At 37.7% G+C, this 21608-nt stretch overlaps 1 protein-coding gene across 4 annotated transcripts in view; it reads right to left on the bottom strand.

Annotated features, from left to right (window-relative positions):
* Positions 1–16630, bottom strand: part of LOC110851588 (rho GTPase-activating protein 190) — a 31965-nt gene extending 15335 nt beyond the window's left edge. For 2 of the 4 annotated variants that reach the window (XM_035853998.1, XM_035854000.1), the window contains exons 1-11: positions 16358–16630; positions 15406–16076; positions 3852–3999; positions 3524–3635; positions 2889–2975; positions 2207–2303; positions 952–1083; positions 693–730; positions 507–610; positions 297–403; positions 154–169 (exon numbers count right to left, since the gene is read on the bottom strand). In XM_035853998.1, coding sequence (XP_035709891.1) covers positions 154–169; positions 297–403; positions 507–610; positions 693–730; positions 952–1083; positions 2207–2303; positions 2889–2975; positions 3524–3635; positions 3852–3999; positions 15406–15466 — 902 coding nt within the window. In that variant the 5' untranslated portion in view covers positions 15467–16076; positions 16358–16630. Of the gene's footprint in view, positions 1–153; positions 170–296; positions 404–506; positions 611–692; positions 731–951; positions 1084–2206; positions 2304–2888; positions 2976–3523; positions 3636–3851; positions 4000–15405 lie in introns of all 4 variants that reach the window. The other 2 variants (XM_022099437.2, XM_035853999.1) reach the window with 2 other exon arrangements.
* Between the last annotated feature and the right edge of the window lie 4978 nt (positions 16631–21608).

The following is a 21608-nucleotide window of genomic DNA, read 5'->3' as shown; positions in this document are numbered from 1 at the left end:
TGAATAATTCATTAGTCTCATTGATTCAGTGCTTCATTTGAAATATTTCGAAGAAATCGTGCATTGATTGAGCAGAGACAGTATTAAGGGTAATGATGCACGAGTAGAAGGAACTTAATCCATAAAGTATACAAATTCAAAGTAAACACTTACCACACTGATCTGTGATCTGTAATAAATTAATCATCAAAATCAGATCAATAAAACAATGGTTCATACAATTCTAGTGAGTAAAATAGCTCCATTATTTAGAACTAACGCTGAATATTCGTAGTATTGCATAATTACGTAATCACCTGTCACATGCGATTGGATTAACGCTTGGAATGAGTCGGATACGGAGTCAAGCATGTCCTTCCGGTTCCTCGCAGTCTCATTGTAAGACAACGGCCTAATTCGGTTCCTAAATGACAAGAAGCATGTACGATTATAACAGTTTGATGTCTTATCCAATACGGTGTCCAGTTTGCTTAAACAAGAAAATTATATTTGTATCATTTCCTTACTTCACTTTATCTATTAACTGAGCTAGCAAGAGAAATGCCACGTCTACATTCACGTTGTCGTGTGAGGAAGTTTCTACAACTGGAATATTTAGCTGGCGAAACTCCTGCGAAATAATATAGTACATCATGAATTGTGACTTGAAAGTTGAAAGAAACCATGAAAAACCAAATTATTTATAAAATTACCTTCCGTTGGACGAGCTTCTCTGCTTCTTTCACATACGCTAAAATGAAAATTGAGTGAAATAGAATGTAAATTCAGGATTTGTAAAATGGAAAATATTACACACTAAAAATGGTAGTGGATCGGAGGTGGTTATAAATATGCATGCACCATGTACATACAGATACATGAGCAAGTTTCACCCGTGATCACGGTGTCAAGAGTCAATTTGTTTGTTGGGTATTTAACCTTAAATCACTACCATGATGTATCAAGCCTTACCTTCACATGCTTCATCGTTTTTCGTTGTCACCAACACCACGGGCTTCTTTGTGCGAGTTATGTTGTACAGAATTGCGGCTGAAAAGTCCGTTTGCCGATCTATTGAGCGTCCTGAAATTTTGTCATAACCATCTATCTTGAAATTTAGTTTGCTGTCATTTATGGTTTAATTGAGGCTATATCATAATTCACATAATATTTTCTCATGATTTCCCAGAGCAGAGTTGGAACTCTTTGTTGATATTTGTACATATAGAAATTCTACAAAACTGACGACTTTACTGTGGAAATTCACATGAATTGTGGGCCTAGTTCCAAGAAATTCCAAGATTCTTTTCTTATATTTTTTTCATCTACAAAAAGTAAAAGTTTTGACTTCTCCACTTGGCCAACCATTCGATATAACGCCAGGGATAAATTAAGGAGCTCGGTTCACTGATACATTTATAATTTAACAAGCTCTCAAACCTTCAAGGTTTCCGTCCTTTCGCCCACCACCACCATCTGAATGTTTGCTCTGCTTTCACATTTCACTCACTCTCCGAGAGAGAGCCAAGTTGACAATGAACAGCACTATATGTAATTCGGAGGAAACTAATGGTTCGCTGGATATACTGATGGCATGACATGACACGGACAAAACTAATCCATTTCAAAATGGTAGTGGAGCAGATAAAAGCAAAACATCAAACAAGTTTCACTCGTTCAGGACTTATTTTCGTTTCGATTTCAGCATAAGCTGTGGCCAAACAACTTAATTAATACAAACTCTAGCACATCATCTCGAGATGACATTGCCTTGAACAGTCACAGTCTGTAATGTTTGGACAAGTTGACAGGATTGGTTTGTTGGTTATAGTAAAGTGAAAGTTGGCCGATAAATATTATGTCATTCTAGTTTATTGAATCAAATAGACCAAGTCTTTACTCCATTTAGCTGGCGTTTTGGGAGGGACAACACCTTCTTAGGCTCTGATGAAGACAATATTTAATTGTTGAAAGCTTGGTTAAAAGTATACTGGAAAGGTAAAAATAGCCATCTAGCCCGTTTCATAACACTTTAATAAATAATGAGAGGCCGGAAGGAAGTCAATTATTCTGGATAATTTACTTGGAAATTCATGAAACTTGTGAGTGTCAACAATTATGTCGTTAAATTCAGTTTGCCTTGCTCATTTTCTTCATCAGCAACGCCACGTTGGCGTCGCCAACTCGTAATATGTATAACCCTTCTATGTCATTTTAGGACAATTACCTGGAACAGCTGAGACATCATAACAGAGGATAAATCCATCGATATTTAATCTTCCATCAGGCATAACCTTCTGCTCGTATTCCTTTTCAATTCCCAACTGTAAAATTTTCATTGCATGGTAATTATATCATCATCAGGTACCAGACTTGCATTAGTTCATTATAAATCCAATAAGTAGTCAATGGATTATCAATTTTAACTAATTGCTAATTACTGATTGAATAGTTTAATTGATTAGTTTAACTGCAGCAAACAAATTACAAAATCTATGCTAGGGACGACAGAGCCTAATAATCACGATGCTTTCACTCTGGTCTATCATCCCTTAGCTCAAAACGATTCATATATTTCCTGAAAAATCAAACAACATCTCACTCGACATGAATTCATGGAAGCCAACTAAAATATGTGGTGAAGATTGAGATTCTGCCTCACAATTCATTATTGAGCTACGTTACGTATGCAATACATGTTTACTTTCGCAGTGTATTGGAACTGAGAATTTATGAAAATGGTAATAGATTATTAGCATTTTATTCAACCTTAGCTTGAAATGAACATTTAAATAATAACATGCTAAATCTTCAGTTGTGAATGTTAGGAAGCTATCCAGGGATGGAATAGTCAGTTGAGGTAGCTACATAACTGTAAATACTAAATAGTTCTAATACCAAACACTTACCTGACTCTTGCAGATGTACATCAACTTTTCTGCAGAATACACCCTCGACGACGCACATCGTTTGGTATAGGGCTCCATTTTGCCTCCCTGCAACATCAAAGAGTTTATAATGATGAGGACAAAGGAGAAAGTGGAAGAAGACGAAATTAAAGAGAAGGAAGCCATGTGGAAATTTGAAACGACAATTGCCGAGCTTACGTTTGCTCCACATTTGTCTCGCCAGAGGGAAAAGGAGAATTTCAACCCCAGAATTTAATAACAAGTAACAAACGTGACGAAATAAATAAACGAATTTAATGCATGAGCACTTTTGAAATTTGTTTAATCTGCTCTGGCAAAACTTCTTTGTTGTTGTGGAGTTGGATATATCCGTGTTTGCACACTTTGTCCGGTCCAATTTATAATAGTGTAATGCTGGGTTTTAACTGAATTGAATGTTGGACACGCAAAAGAGAAATGGATAAAATGTGAAACTTTCTCCCACCAAATTCTACTTTCTCCAGACTTTGGAGACAATAGAGATGTGTCTTTGTTGTAACTCTCAAAGCTGTCTCAACTTTGTTGGCTCCTTTAAGTACCTATATGTCCTATAATAACATATGCTAATAATTCTCAAAATGGTATAAATAAGTCACCTTGAAGGGTTGGAATGTTGCATCATCAATAAACTCGGTTTGTTCAACAAGGTGAAAGCCGATTTCAGGGCTATCTTCCATCGCTTTGGTAGAATAGCCCCAATATAGAAAACTGTTCAAATAACAACATAATGACATTTATAAAAATTGCATACAATGAATTTTCGCTTCAAATCCTCTCCGTCAATTTTTTTATCAACGTGGTCATTACCTATTATCTACAAGTTACAATTGCATGCATAAGATTCTCATGTTCGATCGCTGTTGTTAGGAATGCACGTAATAGTAATACGTAATGCGGCATAAATATTGAATTGGGCAGACTTACTGGTCATTGTTGACAACTCTCCCACTGAAGTCGGTCACGCTGAGAACAGAGATGTGCTCCGGAAAGTAATCGTCCGCACGGGATCGCACGAATCTATTACACAAACAGGATTTTCCTATCCCGATCTGCCCCTTGTCCTTCTCCGTTCCTGTAATTCACAAAGCAAATTCCATTAAGTTCAGATATAAAAGGTGTGAACGAGGACCCCTTCCAATTCTATACGTGTATGTCAACAGGCACAGAATTTTCACCCAGTTACGGGAGCGTCCGCATTTGTCTGCGTAAATACAATGCCCATGGCGATCTTGCGTTCAATATGCTGCACAGATATGTAGAATCTGGGTCCGATAAAACAAGATCATTTGACGCACCACCATCCTGATGGTGGCTGAATTTATTTATTACACTTTATGCATTACAGCAACGAGAAGACTTCGTACGCAAATAGGCAAGCCGACTTTTACAACTATGCTTTTACTGCACATTTGCTTTATTTCACCTCACTGAACTTGGTCTATCAAGTACGAAACAGGCTGCTCTCGCTACTCGCGTAGTCTGGCAGGGGTGGGAGCTTCGACGTTCAGAAAAACTAGAACCAATTTTTACTTTGTCCATAAAAGCAAAAAGTCGCTCAAAATGGCTGTGTATAGGACATAGCTTTCCCATTTCGCCATCGAATGAATGATTTCTCCTCTGAGCGAGGCTATAACATTTCTGCGTACCATGAGTAACAACTTTCACAACTTTTATGAAAACATGTTGATATCCAACATGCAAACGAAAAAGTCTGTTTGTTTATGGGTTCAAAACAACAAGAACTGGGAATCAGACCCACATACCTACATATTCATGGAAAATGTATCTGCATTCTGCATAGCGTCTCGCGGTGCTGTGCCTACTAGTCCATTATTGCCAGTGAAAGGACCACAGTATAGGATATTTTGTAATAGTGGTGTGTAATAACATTCACTTTTCTGTTAGCTAAAAACGCGTCGTGTGACGTTACGCAATAAAATACGGATTGGTAATATAAGGGACATCACATAAAAGCGAAACTGGAGATGGAGAAAGAAGAATGGTGTTCGTCGACTGTCTACCCCTAAGGTCTACCCATCAAACCATGGCTTTCCAGGTTCCGTCTCTCCTTACATATTCTCCTCTGCGGCTCTGCTATGCATTTGTGTAATAAACCACGTTCTGGGAAAGGGATCAAACAAGTCCGATGCTCAAATACCTCAAAAACCTTTTCCAAAGTCCCACAAAACCATGTCTCCGACGCAGTTTTAATTTTCCGTTCTCGAACGAATGTGACAGCACCATTCCCCTTCCAGTCGTCACCTGCGTACAGTTGTTTTCGGCCACCAGAACTAGATTTTCTTGTCAAGTGGTTGGTGGTATATTTTATGTTTCATTTCATTCGTAGTGACGGCGTCCCTTATATTATATGCTCTGCCATGCCCACCAAATTAACTATTTAACGCCGTTTTAACCCCTTCGGCCCAGTCTCTCTCTTCCAGAGTTGTTTGCTTTTATTCCACTTTGCGACAATTTTCAGAATAAATGTTCTCTTCGCATAATTGGGTAATTACCTTGAACACGACAACGACTAGTCCGCACTCGGTACTCTCAAAGTCAGAACCTTTCGACTTTCGAATAGTTGTAGCCTAGCCATACAAGTCGTTGTATGGCTACCGCAGAATTTCATCATTCCTCAAAGTTGCATTAATTTCCCTTAATTATTTGTGTAACAATTGTACCTCGATTCTGTAGAAATAGTGTGGTTCCTACTCTCCTTCGCGAGATATGTGCATGGAAATGCAATTTAGAATTCATTGAGTTTGCTCACTTTTTACTACTGGATGGGTTGGGCGCAGGGGTTGCAGCTTGGTCAGAACAGAAAGAGTACAACTAAATATTTTAGCTAAATTAAATATATTCGGCATCGTTACTATCTACGTACATATGTCCATGTGCACGTATTTACTATCTCGTAAAGCAAAGAAGGTAGGAGCAAATTCGATATACGCGTCCCTATGCTGTACTGACTGACTACTTGGCATAATTGTGTGCTAAAAAAGTGTGTGGCTGTTATGTTGTATCCTCTGGTCTACATTTGAGATATTCTGTTTGGGCAGAGTTGTGGCAATGGTGTCGAAGTAATAAAAAAACCGGTGCCACATTTGTACATGTATTTGTATATGTGCATATAACTCGTTAACTGAGCCAGCGAGCGAGCACCTCCCCAAAACAAATCAAATTCGTCGTAGTTTCTTCTTTTAATAAATAATCTACTTCTCGGACCCACCAACCACGATAAAGCTAAAATGTAGTAGGCGAAGGAGACCCACCAGACCGAAACTTTAAATTAGTTACTCTTGACACGCAAGGGACGCGGAGTAAAATAAGAGACATATATATTGCCCCACAGCACGATTTGTAATGTGCTCGTTTTATTATAAAATAGTAGTGAATGAGCCGTACCAACATTTATAGTAATCTAATTCTAAAGTAAGGAAACCCCGAATTGCAAATAAAAATGGAGCAGCCCTTGTGTGTTCTAATCCGCTTGGTGCATAATTGAACATGTCATGACAAATAAATTACATCAACAAATGTTGCATAAATAAATCCACTCAATTTGACTCGATTGTGCATCAAGAATTTGGCAGTAGGTGATCGGATTGGAGTAGTGGAAACAGACTTGTTCATTTCAGATTGAGGTGCATACGGCACGTCACACGGCCAACGGAACTATCAAAATTATTCTTTTAGACTTCTTTTGGGAAATCCAAGGACAAAACTCCCAATAACCAACTAATTATATGTAATTGGTTTAATTTTTGTTCGAAAAGGGCTGGCAATGGGGATGATTGATTTATGATTGTTTACATTGTTTACCATTATGCAAATATACGTAAAAATGTTTTATGCGAAAACAGCAATGGCACAACTGAGGAGATTCGAATGCAAATATAATCCAGCATGCAAATCTAAGTTCAGAAGCGATTAATCCTTGTCTCATTACCGGAACCAGTGCCAGTCTGTGTATATCATGTCAATTATCAGTTGTATACATATATATTCACATGTATATTATTATATCATGCCTGATGTAAGTAGTAAACAAATCTCTTGACAACATACACGTCACTTGGCACAACTCTCCCTCCAATTCATCCACCAATAGCTAATATCATTTACTCAATCTCCAACTACATCGCAAACAACAATATATTACAACCGATCCAATTTGTGTGCTGTAACTGTATTTGAATCAAAAAAGTCGGTCTAGTAGGGTTGGGAGACAAATTATCCAAACGCACGATCCAAAAATCTAGCTTTCTTTCAGTGCAAGTCAACCTTGTTCTTTCAGAAAAAGAATAAAGCAGAATAATAAAGCTATTTATTCGAATAAACTCCGTTTGCGAATAAGAAAAATGGGGTTCTTTCAAAGCTGTTCCGTTTGATTTAATTTTCATTGCAAATATCAATTAAGTCTGTCAAGGGACTACGTGCTTTCCCCATTGGAGCAGCTTGAGAGGACATGTGAATGGATGCAAGTATGTACATATCTTTGAATCATTTAGAGTTATTCAGCCCACCCCACCTGTCAACAAGGAAAACGTTTTCTAAAACCCAACTAATCCATCAAAACTGTCTTTGGACTCGGCAGGAAATGCAATGCATTGCTTGAAGTATGCATGGTCGGTTACGGAAGGCGATACAGAAGAAATAAGTACCTATGGATCCATGTAAATGTATGTTGGAATAGTCATCGCGTACGGATTTAAACAAAAATTTAGACCGTTTGTTGAAACTACTGTTTTGTGTGCTCACATCTCGACACAACCAACTTGACTTGCAATTCCAGGATATTTTCCATATTTGCTTTTCCACATCCACTTCTGCTAAATTTAGATATAACTCCTCAGTTCGTGTCCTGTGTGAGTAAACTCGCTTGCTAAACTTTGAAATCACATCTTTAACTCGGTTAGGGTTCAAGACATTTCCAAAAACAACGTCACCCGTCCGCAGAGGAATTAGGGACCCAGCGATACAGTCCCCTGCTATGTACTGCTGCTATCTCCAATATTTCTCAATATTTGCCTACTAACTCGTATGCAAATGTTATGCCCCTATTATGTAACATCATGCATATATAACCTGAAGTCATCCAGACCAGGAATGTACATATAATCAACGTCTAGCTCGACCCAAACCGACTTTCTAAGCTCCTAAGGCGTTTCTAATAAATATATATGTAGTTTAGAGTTATGGAACAGAAATAAATGCATATTTTAGCAGTAGTAGTTCCAAACTGTGAGCAAACTGCGGGATGAAATATAGAAGAACTTTCCATAAAAGGGTTCTTCTCCAGGCCTGCTGAATTATGTTGGAACAGCAACATAATAATACAGATATATGGTCTAAAGATAGCAGTCTACTAGCTAATGTGCATATGTATGAAGTGTGGTTGGTTGTATTCTTTCATCGCTGTTTCACCATCGCTCTTCCCAACTCATTCTCCTACTGACAGTAATGGCCACGAATGGTTGAAAACTTTATCATAATATTTTACATAACGTCAGATCTGTGTACACAAGACATTTGCAATTTTCTTTTGCTTCTCTCTCTCTCTCTGCCCAGCAACGCAACACGTGTGTAGCAGAGTCGCAACCATAATGACGAGCGAAACCTCACCCACAAAGAATGGAAAAGTCACAGATCTTATCACAAACCAACGTTCTGATAGATAACTTTATGTAAACCCTAATATAGTGAAACAACTGTCAAATTAGCTGGTTATGATTTCAGTAGCGAGTCCGTAGACTACGGAAATTAAATTATTGAAATATATGTAGCGACAATCCAGTACACGTTAAAATGGCCATTCACATAGAAATGGCTTTATTTATCGACAATTAATGGCCAAATATCGAGTGTTTAAAGAAATTTAAGTTATGGAGTCTCATTCTGAGTCAGAATTTCTGACTGGTGGATCAAATCGTGCCTGGATTTAAGTGGCGTCGTTTCGTATAATGAGTATGCATGGCAAAGCTATTGGTGCAGTTTAGCTTAGTGCAAATATGCACACAATATTTATTTAGCACCATTTCAACAATAGTTGGACTCGTAAGAGACACATTATTTTGACTGGGGTAACATTCGACTATGTATTGGATTCCGAATTCCGATTTCCCAAAATTCGCCTAGTCAAGACTTGGTCATTCGCATGGATAAATGATTATTTCATTCCAGAGTTAAATTTGCATAACTCAAAGTACCAAGATTAACGAATGATGCCATATATTCAGGAGGGGAGCTTGCGAGGTTGATAATAACAGATCTTGATGCCCTTTGGATATGTGATAGGGTCCTATGAGTGTACTAAAACCCTGAAGTGGTTTGACTCCATGGCCACATTTGCGCCCGCCACACCCACTCAAAAATGCCCAAAAAACGCTTTCAATCCAGTTTTCACTCACTTAAATCCACGCCAAAAATCCAATTTTACTCGGATTTTGAAATTTCTTTCACCATTACACTCCCAGATAGTTGCTTTCTTCTATCCAATATCAAACTCAATTTTGCTGATGATTATTTCGCAGGCATAATTTGCGTTGTTGATTACTACAACAATCCTCATTCAAAATTTCAAATTTTAAAAATACTAAAAATTTCGAAAAAATTGAGTTTGATGTTGGATTGCAGGAAGCAACTATCTGGGAGTGTAATTGTGAAAGAAATTTCAAAATCCGAGTAAAATTAGATTTTTGGCGTGGATTTGAGTGAGTGAAAAGTGGGGTGAAAGCGTTTTTTGGACATTTTTGAGTGGGTGTGGCGGGCGCAAATGTGGCCATGGAGTCAAACCACTTCAGGGTTTTAGTACACTCATGGGACCCTACCACATATGCAAAGGACATCAAGATCTGTTATTATCAACCTCGCAAGCTCCCCTCCTCAGTCTTTCGCACGGAATTCCAATTGCACACCATTAAGATAAGATTTGGAATGCTCAATATACATATATTTGACTGCTCGGTCTCATTACGGAACCTTTTCCTTATTATCAAGCTCCAGTGGAATGCTCTGTTACATACTTATGTCCATTGCTTTCGCGTTTGCTTAATACATGATAAAATACTGGAATACATAATAGAATCCAATGTTACACTACATATGTCAATTGTCAAGCCAGCGGAGCATGTGGAACATGCAAGCGCACTCGCAAATGCAGACACTTCATACTTTGTGTACGCAAGATGGAACGAGGAAGAGAAGTTAAGTGATCAACATCAATTCTCTTTTTGTGCAAGTGGGCTAAAAAACCTGCTGGGCGGAGGATTAGCCAACATTTAAACCTCAACTCTGATAACAAAGTATGAAACTAAATGAAGCAGTGCATCCCAGTCATCTTTCATCGAGCGATATGCACAAGTGACTGGAGACTAGTTGTGACTCTCGAGTCGAGATAAAACCGCAATTAGGGGAAAGAATGTGACTCATGGATCAACTTCTCAGTAAAATAAATGCACATTATAACTCATGTAACAAATCTACTTTTGTCCATGTTCATAAACAACCTGACATCACCAAATTGGTCATCTACCAATCCGGTTTGAATACCTAAAAGATGTACTCGACGATTGTATTGTACAGAAGTAATATTTTGAATGCTATGCAATGCACCATTTATTTTATTATTTTTTTTAATAATTGTGATTATACCAAAACTACATATCCATTTCTTCTAAATTTATATCAATATTAACTAAAAACTCAAACATTATTACACCATGCTTCATATGGTCAGTAAAATATGCTCAGCTCATTTCTCCTTACAAAACCAACATTATTTACAATTACAACAACATTGTATTTTTTCAACTTTGTGTGGACGGACGCATCATTAGGTGAGTTTGATATATTTTCCTCCAGTACAACGACTTTTGCGTTAACCTCAACCATCTTGCTGTGAACTCAACAGAGGAGAAAGCCTACAAAAACACCTACCTGTGACTAATTTTAAGAGAACGACAAGAAAGTAAACTTCTTGACGAATTACGGCTCAAATACCGCACATTTCATTGTATTTTATTCGACACCAACAGTGTAAGGCAATGCAAACAACTCTGTCTGTACATATGTACGTCTCACACCCTTCCCTCCTACTTACTTATTCAACATTTCTCCATAAACGCTCCAAGTTGGCACAATCCAAATCAAATATACACCCTTTGACGATTACCTATCGTTCCGTGTAATTTACAATTGTAAAATCATTCAACCCTAGCCAACCAGCATTTATTCCCACTCACATTTAGAACTTATGTCACTGTTGCATTGTGAGTTTACTTGTGCAGAAACGAATAATAATCCAACAATTAATCGAATGTTGAAGGATGAATGCAATTACAGATGAGTGATGGGTAGTGTTTGTCTTGGATTCATTTCTATGTAACATCCTCCCTTGCATCCAACTAAAACTAGACCAACTTACTTACTCAAACCACTCAATTTGATTACAGATTCACTGTCATCCATGCAATTCAATTCTGAATTCACAAGAGAATCGTATGCAAACAACTCAAATTTAAGCAATTCAGTCTGTTGATATCAATCGCTCGGTTGTGATGCTGTAAATCGGCTCAGGAAGAGGAAACACTGCGAAATACATGGCCAAAGATAAAAACCACAATTTGACCTATTCCAATAATGGTTATGCTGTATAGTCGTCCGAGAATTTAATTAAAGCAAATCTCGAGAGAAATGAGTAGACGTTGAACTGATGGATGGATGATGTTTTTTGGATTACGGATGCGAATGATGGGATAAAGCTATTGCATCTTGATTGGGTACGACGATGCATGACAATGCACATACAGAGTGCTCGCGTCCTATTATTATTGGTATTATACGAGTTCACTCCGTACTGTGGTTTGGTTTGATTACTAACTGTAAAGCAAGCCCAATTAACACCACCTTGTTATGTATTTGTTGTGTGTTGTAGGGTAGTAGGCCCTCTTTTGTGTGGTTCTAGGGCACTTAATCGCCCACATTTCCTACCGTGCACATTTAATACCCCAGAGTTCATGCCCCCCCAATAATGCTGAGAAATGCGAAATAAGTAAGCTGGATAAATATCAGTTCCATCTTCCTTCCAACTTTTATGGACCTGGTTTTGTGTGATAGAAGAAGTATTTCAAGTAAAACCTGTCTGACAAAAGTCCAGGAATAAGTACATCTTGAAAAGGGTGGTCTACATAGTTGATGGCACAGATATTGACAGGACCAAAAAAATTACTTTATGCTATCTTCAAACAGCACTTTTCAACCACATGTAGTGTCCGTTACTCTTATATAAACATCGGAAATCGGAACATTGTGACAACTCATTTCCGGTCGGTCGGCGAAACTACAGACGAAACTACAAAGTAAGAATAGACAAAGCATATGTAAAATAAACTGTGGCATTCAATACAAACAGAGTTTATTGGACTAACTCTCAGGTAACTTTAATACCTATATTTAATTTACTTTATACCGTGAAAACTTTCAAAACATAAAATGGATCAATTTACTCGAAAGCAAGATGAAATATATAATAATCAAAATTGCACTATTTTCATTAGATTAAATAGTGAGATAGGTATTTTGATGCTCTATTTGTAAAGGAATTTGAGAGACACGCACAAGACGGCGAGACAGAGTCCCACAGTTTCCTCAAAATTCACGTACATACAAATATAATCAAAATCTACATGGCCTGTAATAAATCGCAGGATAAATTATCCATGTGAAAATCATCTCATTCATAGCAAGACCTCGGCCACAAAAACCGTTTCGAATTAACTGACACCCACCCAGCCACTTAAATACCTATGGAGAATTTTTAACTTAAATTAACCCATGGAAAATAGAATAAGCATGTATGTTAGACTATGTTTGTTGGGTTACATCCGGCGACGTAAAAAGTTGTTTTGTATAATAATGCTCTCTGTATCTTGGTTGTGCTCAACTTTATTGTAATATCTGTATAAGAACGGATGGACGAAATGAAGCCATTTTAAATGTAGCCTTTTTATGCATACAGTATGATTAAATGATTAAAATTCCCTTTAGAGAAATAAAAATCGACAGTACTTCAAAATTGTTGCACGAATTATTGTTGCACGACGGACAACAAAAAAGTTTATGCACCCTGGTATCTACCGGATTTAAATTCACCAATGACAATAAATGCAAGTTAATTTAAAATGTGTGCTAGTCGGTGGTACGTGTTTAGAAAGTATAGAAATATTTGCATTAATAATTTAATATAATCTTAAATAATCTAATATACATATAAACATGTACATGTACGTATCACACACAAAGTGAGAGGAGATTTGTTTTCAGTTAAGACGTCTTAACTTTTAAAGTTTGTAGACTACAAATTATAGTTCAATATAAACGTACATATGACAGTCTTCAAAAATCTGAATGTCCTTGCATACAACTATATGCTTTGTTGAGCTCAATATGTCTTAGCTGATCTCGATGGTTTATCCGGTTGAAATTAAGTGCTTCAGAGAAAGCGACTAAATTTTCAAATATTTGTTAACAGGTGAATTCGCAAACAAATTAACTCAACTGGGTATCCATTACAAGGATTGTTGCTAATTAATCCAATATAAAATGGGTTGTGTATTATTACAGAATTTGTCAACTGTATTTTATTTCATTTGGGAATTTAACAGATTTTATCTGAATCCTGGTTGGTTGGCTTTATTTGTAAGTAAATTTCTTTGTTTGTTTATTTGTTTTTCTTCTGACACATTATTGCGATTGTCTGTCTCAGCCTTCATTCCAAGCAGCAACCTTGTGAGTAAGATGGAATTTAATCGATAAATGTGAAAAGAGGGCGAACAAGTCTGGTGGTTGGTTTTGTGAGCCGGTTTACTCTATCTGTAACGGGAACGGAAAGGTCTTTTGCTTCGCCGTGGTCGTCGCCATCATTTATAATCCACCAACAATCTAGTACTTATTGCATTTCTATAAGATTAGAGCAATTGGATGAGAAGTAATCAAGTCAAGAAAGTAGTCATCCTCCCTAAAACCTACTCTTTTTCTTTTGTGTGCATTCAACATGTTTGGTACGCAAGTGGATGGTTTAGATTAATTTCGCTGTGTCAACTGTCCGAGCTAAATGTCACCTCTTATTACTTTTCCCATCCCTCATCCCTTTATCTTGTTACATTTAAATCCTCCATTCACATTTAAGGAATGCAAATTTGTATCTAGCCCAAACTTCATTTTGTGGATACAAGAAGCTATTGACCGTTTCAAGGATTTCCAATAATTTATTTATTTTATTAAATTGGATTGAGCAAGTTTTATGAAACAGTTATGGCCTGAATCAGATGAATTGCTTTCCTGCTTTCTATTATTAAAGATGAACTTCAAGTAAGCTCACAGTGAATTACGGAAACGCTTCAACTTGATTATTGTTAAACTTTCGTCCCTAATTTCCGGTGTTCAAATGAAATGAAATGGTGTTATTAGAAAATGAATTGCAGCGGATCTTGCATTGGCTACATTTTATTAAACCTTATCTGCACTATCTTGAACTTTCATTAACATTTCTCTTAGGAGGGGAGCTTGCGAGGTTGATAATAACAGATATTGGTGCCCTTTGGATATGTGGTAGGGTCCCATGAGTGTACTAAAACCCTGAAGTGGTTTGACTCCATGGCCACATTTGCGCCCGCCACACCCACTCAAAAATGCCCAAAAAACGCTTTCACTCCAGTTTTCACTCACTCAAATCCACGCCAAAAATCCAATTTTACTCGGATTTTGAAATTTCTTTCACCATTACACTCCCAGATAGTTGCTTTCTTCTATCCAATATCAAACTCAATTTTGCTGATGATTATTTCGCAGGCATAATTTGCGTTGTTGATTACTACAACAATCGTCATTCAAAATTTCAAATTTTAAAAATACTAAAAATTTCGAAAAAATTGAGTTTGATGTTGGATTGCAGGAAGCAACTATCTGGGAGTGTAATTGTGAAAGAAATTTCAAAATCCGAGTAAAATTAGATTTTTGGCGTGGATTTGAGTGAGTGAAAAGTGGGGTGAAAGCGTTTTTTGGACATTTTTGAGTGGGTGTGGCGGGCGCAAATGTGGCCATGGAGTCAAACTACTTCAGGGTTTTAGTACACTCATGGGTCCCTACCACATATCCAAAGGGCACCAATATCTGTTATTATCAACCTCGCAAGCTCCCCTCCTTAGCAAGTATTTGCTGCCTATGACTTTTTTGTGGTTATCAATAAACCAATTGATATGTTTTATTTGCATGCACTTTCTTCACTTTCTTGTCGCATCAAGTCTATAAACCTGACTGATTCATCAAATTATGCATGATTATCATATCATTCAGGTTATCTAAGAATGCTATATTTCGAAGATTGTAGTGTTGTTAGAATTATTGTTATTGATGCTTCATAGCTAGAGTCATCATCATGACGCTTTTTTTGCTAAGAATAGAAGTTCACTTCACTCACCCGAAAGTCCGACAACGGCAATATTGTAGACCCTCGTTGAGTCACCTCGTCTTGACATCATCTTGGTTGGTTCCACTTAATTATCCACACTTTTATCAAACTAAGAACTTGACAATTTCAAAGATAACGACTTGGCAAATTATTCGCAAATCAACATGCTCGGCGTGATTAGGACGGTGATGAGAACAATGTCGTATAGTTTATGTCATCTTCTTGTCACCATATCCATTGGTGTGAATCCGATAAGAATTACACTATGATGGACACTAACAACATGCACTTATCGTTAATAATATGTATACATATAGAAGTGGTAAGAATAGTAAGGATTATTATTAAGCCACTTTAATGTAAAATGCGCGTCAATCAATTAAACGCCTAGAACTATTTTTGGCAAATACAAAACCACTTCTCACTGCTTTGGTTTGTTTGTACTTTCGACTGACTAAATCAATAACGTTGGATTCTGATAATAATCAGTATATATCAGCTAATCGATATCCGATGTTCCTTTTTGACGAAGAATTGTGATAATGAATATTCTAGGACTACATCATATAGAACTAGGCTCGATTCACTCTGCGTTATCCATCGACTTATTAATTTAATAACTTTGCGAGATGTTAGGCTCTACGAAGAATTATGTAACTCCCGTTCTTCCAGCAAAACAACTGTAAAAATAAAGATGTTTTGCAATAAACAATACAAATAGTTATGTAATCATCATCGAACTCCACCCCAATAATTCAATTAAATTAATGGGACTTGGTATATAACCAAAGGTTTAGAAAATATTTTGCATTTTTAATACAATTATGTAAAGTTATATTTCCCGTTAAAATACAAAAATTATTTTTCCACGCTCTCATAAAGTATATTATCCCACTAATTTTATTGAACAACTTTTGATGAAACACGCCGACTGAATTTTTTTTTTCTTTTAAAATCTTACTTTATTTGTTGTTGTCGTTTGTCACTATCCTAAATAAACTAGGAGAGAGAGAGAAAACAACAGAGAGAGAAAGAGTACTTCACTTTGCCACCAGTTTGTCTTTGCCTGCATCATCCTAAGATTTAGTTGCACATCATCGTTATTTCGTGTGCCGGAGCAATCTGCTTCTGCTGGACAAAGAGTGCATGAAGCGAGTCTTTCTTTCTTTCGCTTGGGTGAGGAGAAGGTTGCTTGGTGTTTAGCGGCGGAAGGGCAGAGTGTGACTGGCAAGGCTGGCTGGCTAGGAGAGTCATTGAGGTTGCTCTGCTATTGATTTCTCTCCTTTGAGCCGGACGGTTTGCGCTGCGTAACATGCATTATCGATCCCTCAGCAATTTCAAAACTCACGCCACACTCACCCCCTCCTTTCTCCGGGTAGTACCACCAGCCGATACCCGGGTAAGCAAAGGCTCCCTCCCCCTCCAGACAAGCACTGATGGTGCAGCAGGGTCCCTCCTCTCTGCCTGCAGGATGAGGATGATGACGGCCGCGACGACGACTGAGTGGGTGGACGCGTAGATGGAATTTGTGGACGGAGATTACGTGAGAATATTAAAGTGAAAGTTAGGTGAAAGCATATTCCGAGCGATGAGAACGTGCAAGGCGACGAAAGCTGTGCGTCATGCTTTAAAAAAAAGTTTTGCTCGTTCACAAATAAAAAATGTCCCATGTCCTGTCCTAGAGGAATTACGGTGAATTCGTGAAAAGGTCTTCTATTAACTGAGCAGTGCAGTAGTTCGGCTATGGCGTAGGTTACGTATTCGTTTCAATTTCACGAGAGGAGGAATTAATTGGCTTATCATCATCATGCAAACAAACGGTCATTTCCCTTTCATGTACTTTCTCAAAACTTCCCACACAGGAATTCCAGGGGGCTGGAGGAGCAGCTCTTTTACACCTTGATAAGTAACACCACAACGTGTTTTGTATTCGTGGTGATGATAATACCGTGAGAATGTGAGAAGAAAGAGTTGAGGCAGAGTGGAGATCTCATTAGTAGAGCCGATCCACGCAACATTATTCCACCTCATAAAGTTACACAAGTTACAGGCATCTGCTTCCCACATGCTTCTTCTTCTTCCTTCCTTTCTTTCTTTCTTGTGGGGTAAATACAAGCGTGGCAAAATGTCCTCAGACTACTGGACCAATTTTTAAGCCTCTTCGGATGTAAAAATAGCTATTGCATTTGCATTAACAACACTTCCGCTAAGACTTTAATAGATGACATGACACCCAAACTTTGGCATGGCATTTACTTATCTACTTACTTACCATGCTCGCGCAATACAACTTAGCTTCATCACTCCATATGCTAATGATACAATAAATACGCTTGTTTTCCAAACCCCCTTATGTAAGTACCTGCTTACTACTTACTAGACACGAGCCAGTATGCGAGTGCTTTGAAAGAGCTAATTAATGAGGTATTAAAATTCACAGTGCATAAACTGCTTCTAACTATTTATTATGTGGAGGAAGGTGGAATTAGTGTGGAATTTATGTGCATAATAATAATTAAATTGCAGTGCATAAAAGGAATTTCGGGTAATGATGAGTAACTTTCTCACTCAATGTTTTTTAAACGCAGTTTTGATAGTGTGGAATTAAGGTATATGTACATATTCAAGCGGTCTTTTCTGTCAAGAAATTGTAGTATTTATGAACTTTTCCAATTACAAAATTTTGGCAAAGTTGTTCGTAGAAGAAGTGTCAAATAAATAAACTTTTGTATGAATACAAAAGATGACTTGAATGGGGTCCCAAAAACTTATGTGTCAGGGTCGCCTGAATCGTATTCTTTCTTTTAATATATAAAGCCAATTATTTCATGTAGTTTTTGTTTACACGAATAAATGTTGCATTTTATTTAAATAATATTTTTAATCTTTCAGCAGTATTTAAATCATGGCATAATTATAGCATAATTTGTATTCTTCCGTTTTTTATACAAGTTGTGTTTGGAATTGTAATTGTATGAATTGATTGTAAATATATGTAGCAATAAAGGGTTGCAATTCCCTAAATTTATTTGAGTCCCAAAAAACGTATGACAAAAACGATTCTGAGTGTTGTGATTGTGGGAGAGTGAGTGTTGAAGCACGATGAGTTTGATTTTTTTGCTCTATGTGTTTTTATCCTAGTTTGCATGTCAGTTGCACAAAGACAAAGGAAGACAAAGGGCTCGAGTCAAAAAAACCAATCAACCAACGAACGGAACAAATCGGTTTTTGCTTTGTTCACGACAACTTTGATGTTCGCAAAATGTTATACACAAAATTAAATACGTTCAAAATTCCACGAACGCACGCGACAAGTAAATAAATACGTATGTATGTAGAATAAATATTTATTTTTATAGCGACCTTTCATCAAAACTTCAATAACATAAGTCAGAAAAGAGTTTCATCTCAACTTCTAAAATTCGCATGCATATTTAAGTATTAAAGCAAACATTCCATTTATTTTTAGCCATCGCCAGTGTAATTGCTCTTATGTATGTATGACACAAAATCTTAAGTATTTATTGAATTTTAATTAATTGTAATGAAAGTACACATGCAATATTGGATAACCATATTTACTCGAAAACAATCCTCGCATTGCATCTTGGTAGACATTTTCAAGAATATAATATTTGTAAGGAGCTAGAGCGACTGGATGCTTCTGGTGGATATATCTTCGTCGGGGGGAACCGTGTGTGACGAGTGGTTGAAAAAATATCGTCTGAAAAATAATGAGGAATATTGTGGGGACGATGTATGTACATATTGTGAATGTTGATGTTTGCCTTTGAGTTTGCTTTCATCTTGAGCAAAGCCCACTGGAAGTTGTGCCGTTGCGAGGATAACAAGTGGATTTCGGTTGAGCGCCACACACGGCTGCTCGTCTTCCTCCCCTTTGGACCACCGACGACCAGCCCTGAGCCAAACCAAGAGAGCTGCTCTTTCTCCACGCTTTCTCCACCGCTGCTCCTCCTGCTTGACAAACGAGCCTCCTCACTCCACCACCACCGCGGTCATCACCATCATCTGCCCCGGCTTTCTCTCCTACCTCCGCACACTCCTCACGTCCTCTGCTCAGATATGCGCCCAACTGTGGGGATTTGTGTGGCTGGGAGAAAAATAATGGACAAGTGAAAGCACTATAAAACTCCCGATCAAGGTCTGTCATCAATTGACCGACTCAGTTAAATGAGGCCTCGTGGCTCATCAAGGTTGCTGTATTATGCATTGAGCTGAACGAATGCTAAGCGTGATATCGGTAGAAACAAATACAAGTTGACAGATGGATATTAAAGTCTAAAATAATTTGACTGGGATCACTTTCACCGAGGTATTTATGGGGAAAGAAAGGTGCCTAAGAAAGGAGTATTGAATAACATTATGTGTTCCACATTGACTTGCGAAATGGCAACTTTTCCTGTTATACAATTTGCAGAAAGGGATTGCATGGATATATGTACATGAATGGAAAGGAGGTCGTATCGCAGTTAACTCTCGGAAGGCCCAGCTCTGAAAGCTTCATCATCATGTCACCTATTCACCTTGTCTCACTTCTTTTTCTCATACATACTTTCACAAAAGCAGGCAAACACACACGGGGAGCATGAACTGGGACGAGGAGGATAAGATGACGCATATTGATGGTGTCCAATCAACTTTGGCTTTACATATTCCAACATTTCACCACCTCCGCCTCCTTCCCAAGCTTCTCCGTTCTACGGAAGGGAGGAGGAAGAAACGTCAGAAAGGAAGAGAGAAAGAAAGAGACTTGAATTGAAAGTCGGTATAGTTTTTGTATGGTTCCCCTGTTACACAAACCTTGTGTGTTTCTTCATCCGTCCAGGCGAGCAGGTGCGAATGAATGCAAGCACACATAATACCTGGAACGGTTCCAACAAAACAAACGATTAGTAATTAAAACGCCGCATTTGTGAAATATTAGTGAAAATTAGTCCAATGATCGACCATTAGTATAGGCAAAAGTAAACTACTTTTCAAATGATCACTATGATCCGTTGATCTTCAAACTGACCCCAATTACATTTTGGCTTCTTCAACGTTACTTTTGAACTAAAACTTTACTCCAGAGTAGATCAATAGGACTTACAACTTGTTAAATTGCCTTCGTTAAGAAATACCTGACATTCCATTTCTTACAATGCAGACAATCTAACCCGTCGTAACTTTATTTGAGTACTTTTCTCGTTCCAATAAGCAAATAGATACGAGAACGGAAAGTTCTAGTTTCATAAATATACAAACAATTTCTACAATTTTGTCAGCATAATTATGATTACTCAGAGAAGCAATTTGCTTGTTTTGTCACTGACCCAATTCTAGTAAAACTCAAGCGTAATGATTACAGAAAACAAATTCAGCATGCATTGAGTCAATTTGTTCGGCTGTAGAAATGAGAAGTAACAAGTTTCATCGAGCTGTTTTCAGACATTATAATCTCAGCAGATTTGCATTGTGTCGGAGACGGTTGCAAACGCGTGTAGCTGTGAAAGTGTGAACTTCAACCATCACGAAAGTCTTTCATCGTGTGCTATCGCCGTTTGCAGTCCTTCCTGACTCACAGTTACAGTCCAACGAGTACTGGTTGCAACAAAGGGCAACGAACAATGACCGTACTATTACAAATATCGCTCTGATATTGGCTGCTAGTCGGAGATATTCCTATGCAGATTCGATTTTGAAGCGGAGTATGTATTACCCAGTTCTGAATGCAAAATTCTAATGAGACTATTACGTAAGACTCAACCACCTTAAAAATATTTATCATGTACTGATCTCCCTGACAGAAAGATTGAGTAATTATATAATTCTAGTTTCGAATAAGATAAAAAAAACGTGGAGAAAGCATGGCTCATATTGATCTTGTCGGGTTGCTGTTAAATGTTGAATGTGTGTGTGAAGTGGGAACCTATGCTTTTCTCCGAATTGTTTCCTTTCTCCACTCCTCGACTTTCTGCGGAGAGGAGCGAGCGAGTTTGGTGCGAGCGAGTTGCCGGAGAGAGAACCACTCCAAAAAGGGAATCCTCTAAATTATACATCTTATCTTTAATCTCTTGGCGAAAATAATGATGGGATTCGAACTGAAAGAAGTTGCTACAACGAACTCATTCCTCCATTCCTCCCACTTTCTCCAGAAAGAAGAGATCCACCACTAGCACGCCTCCACTTACATGCATTTATTACCGCAAACC

This window comes from Folsomia candida, unplaced genomic scaffold (genome assembly GCF_002217175.1).
Source record: "Folsomia candida strain VU population unplaced genomic scaffold, ASM221717v1 Fcan01_Sc007, whole genome shotgun sequence".
Taxonomy (NCBI): Eukaryota; Metazoa; Arthropoda; class Collembola; order Entomobryomorpha; family Isotomidae; genus Folsomia; species Folsomia candida.
The sequence above is the reverse complement of the archived record's forward strand: the minus strand, read 5'-3'. Positions and strand labels throughout refer to the sequence as shown.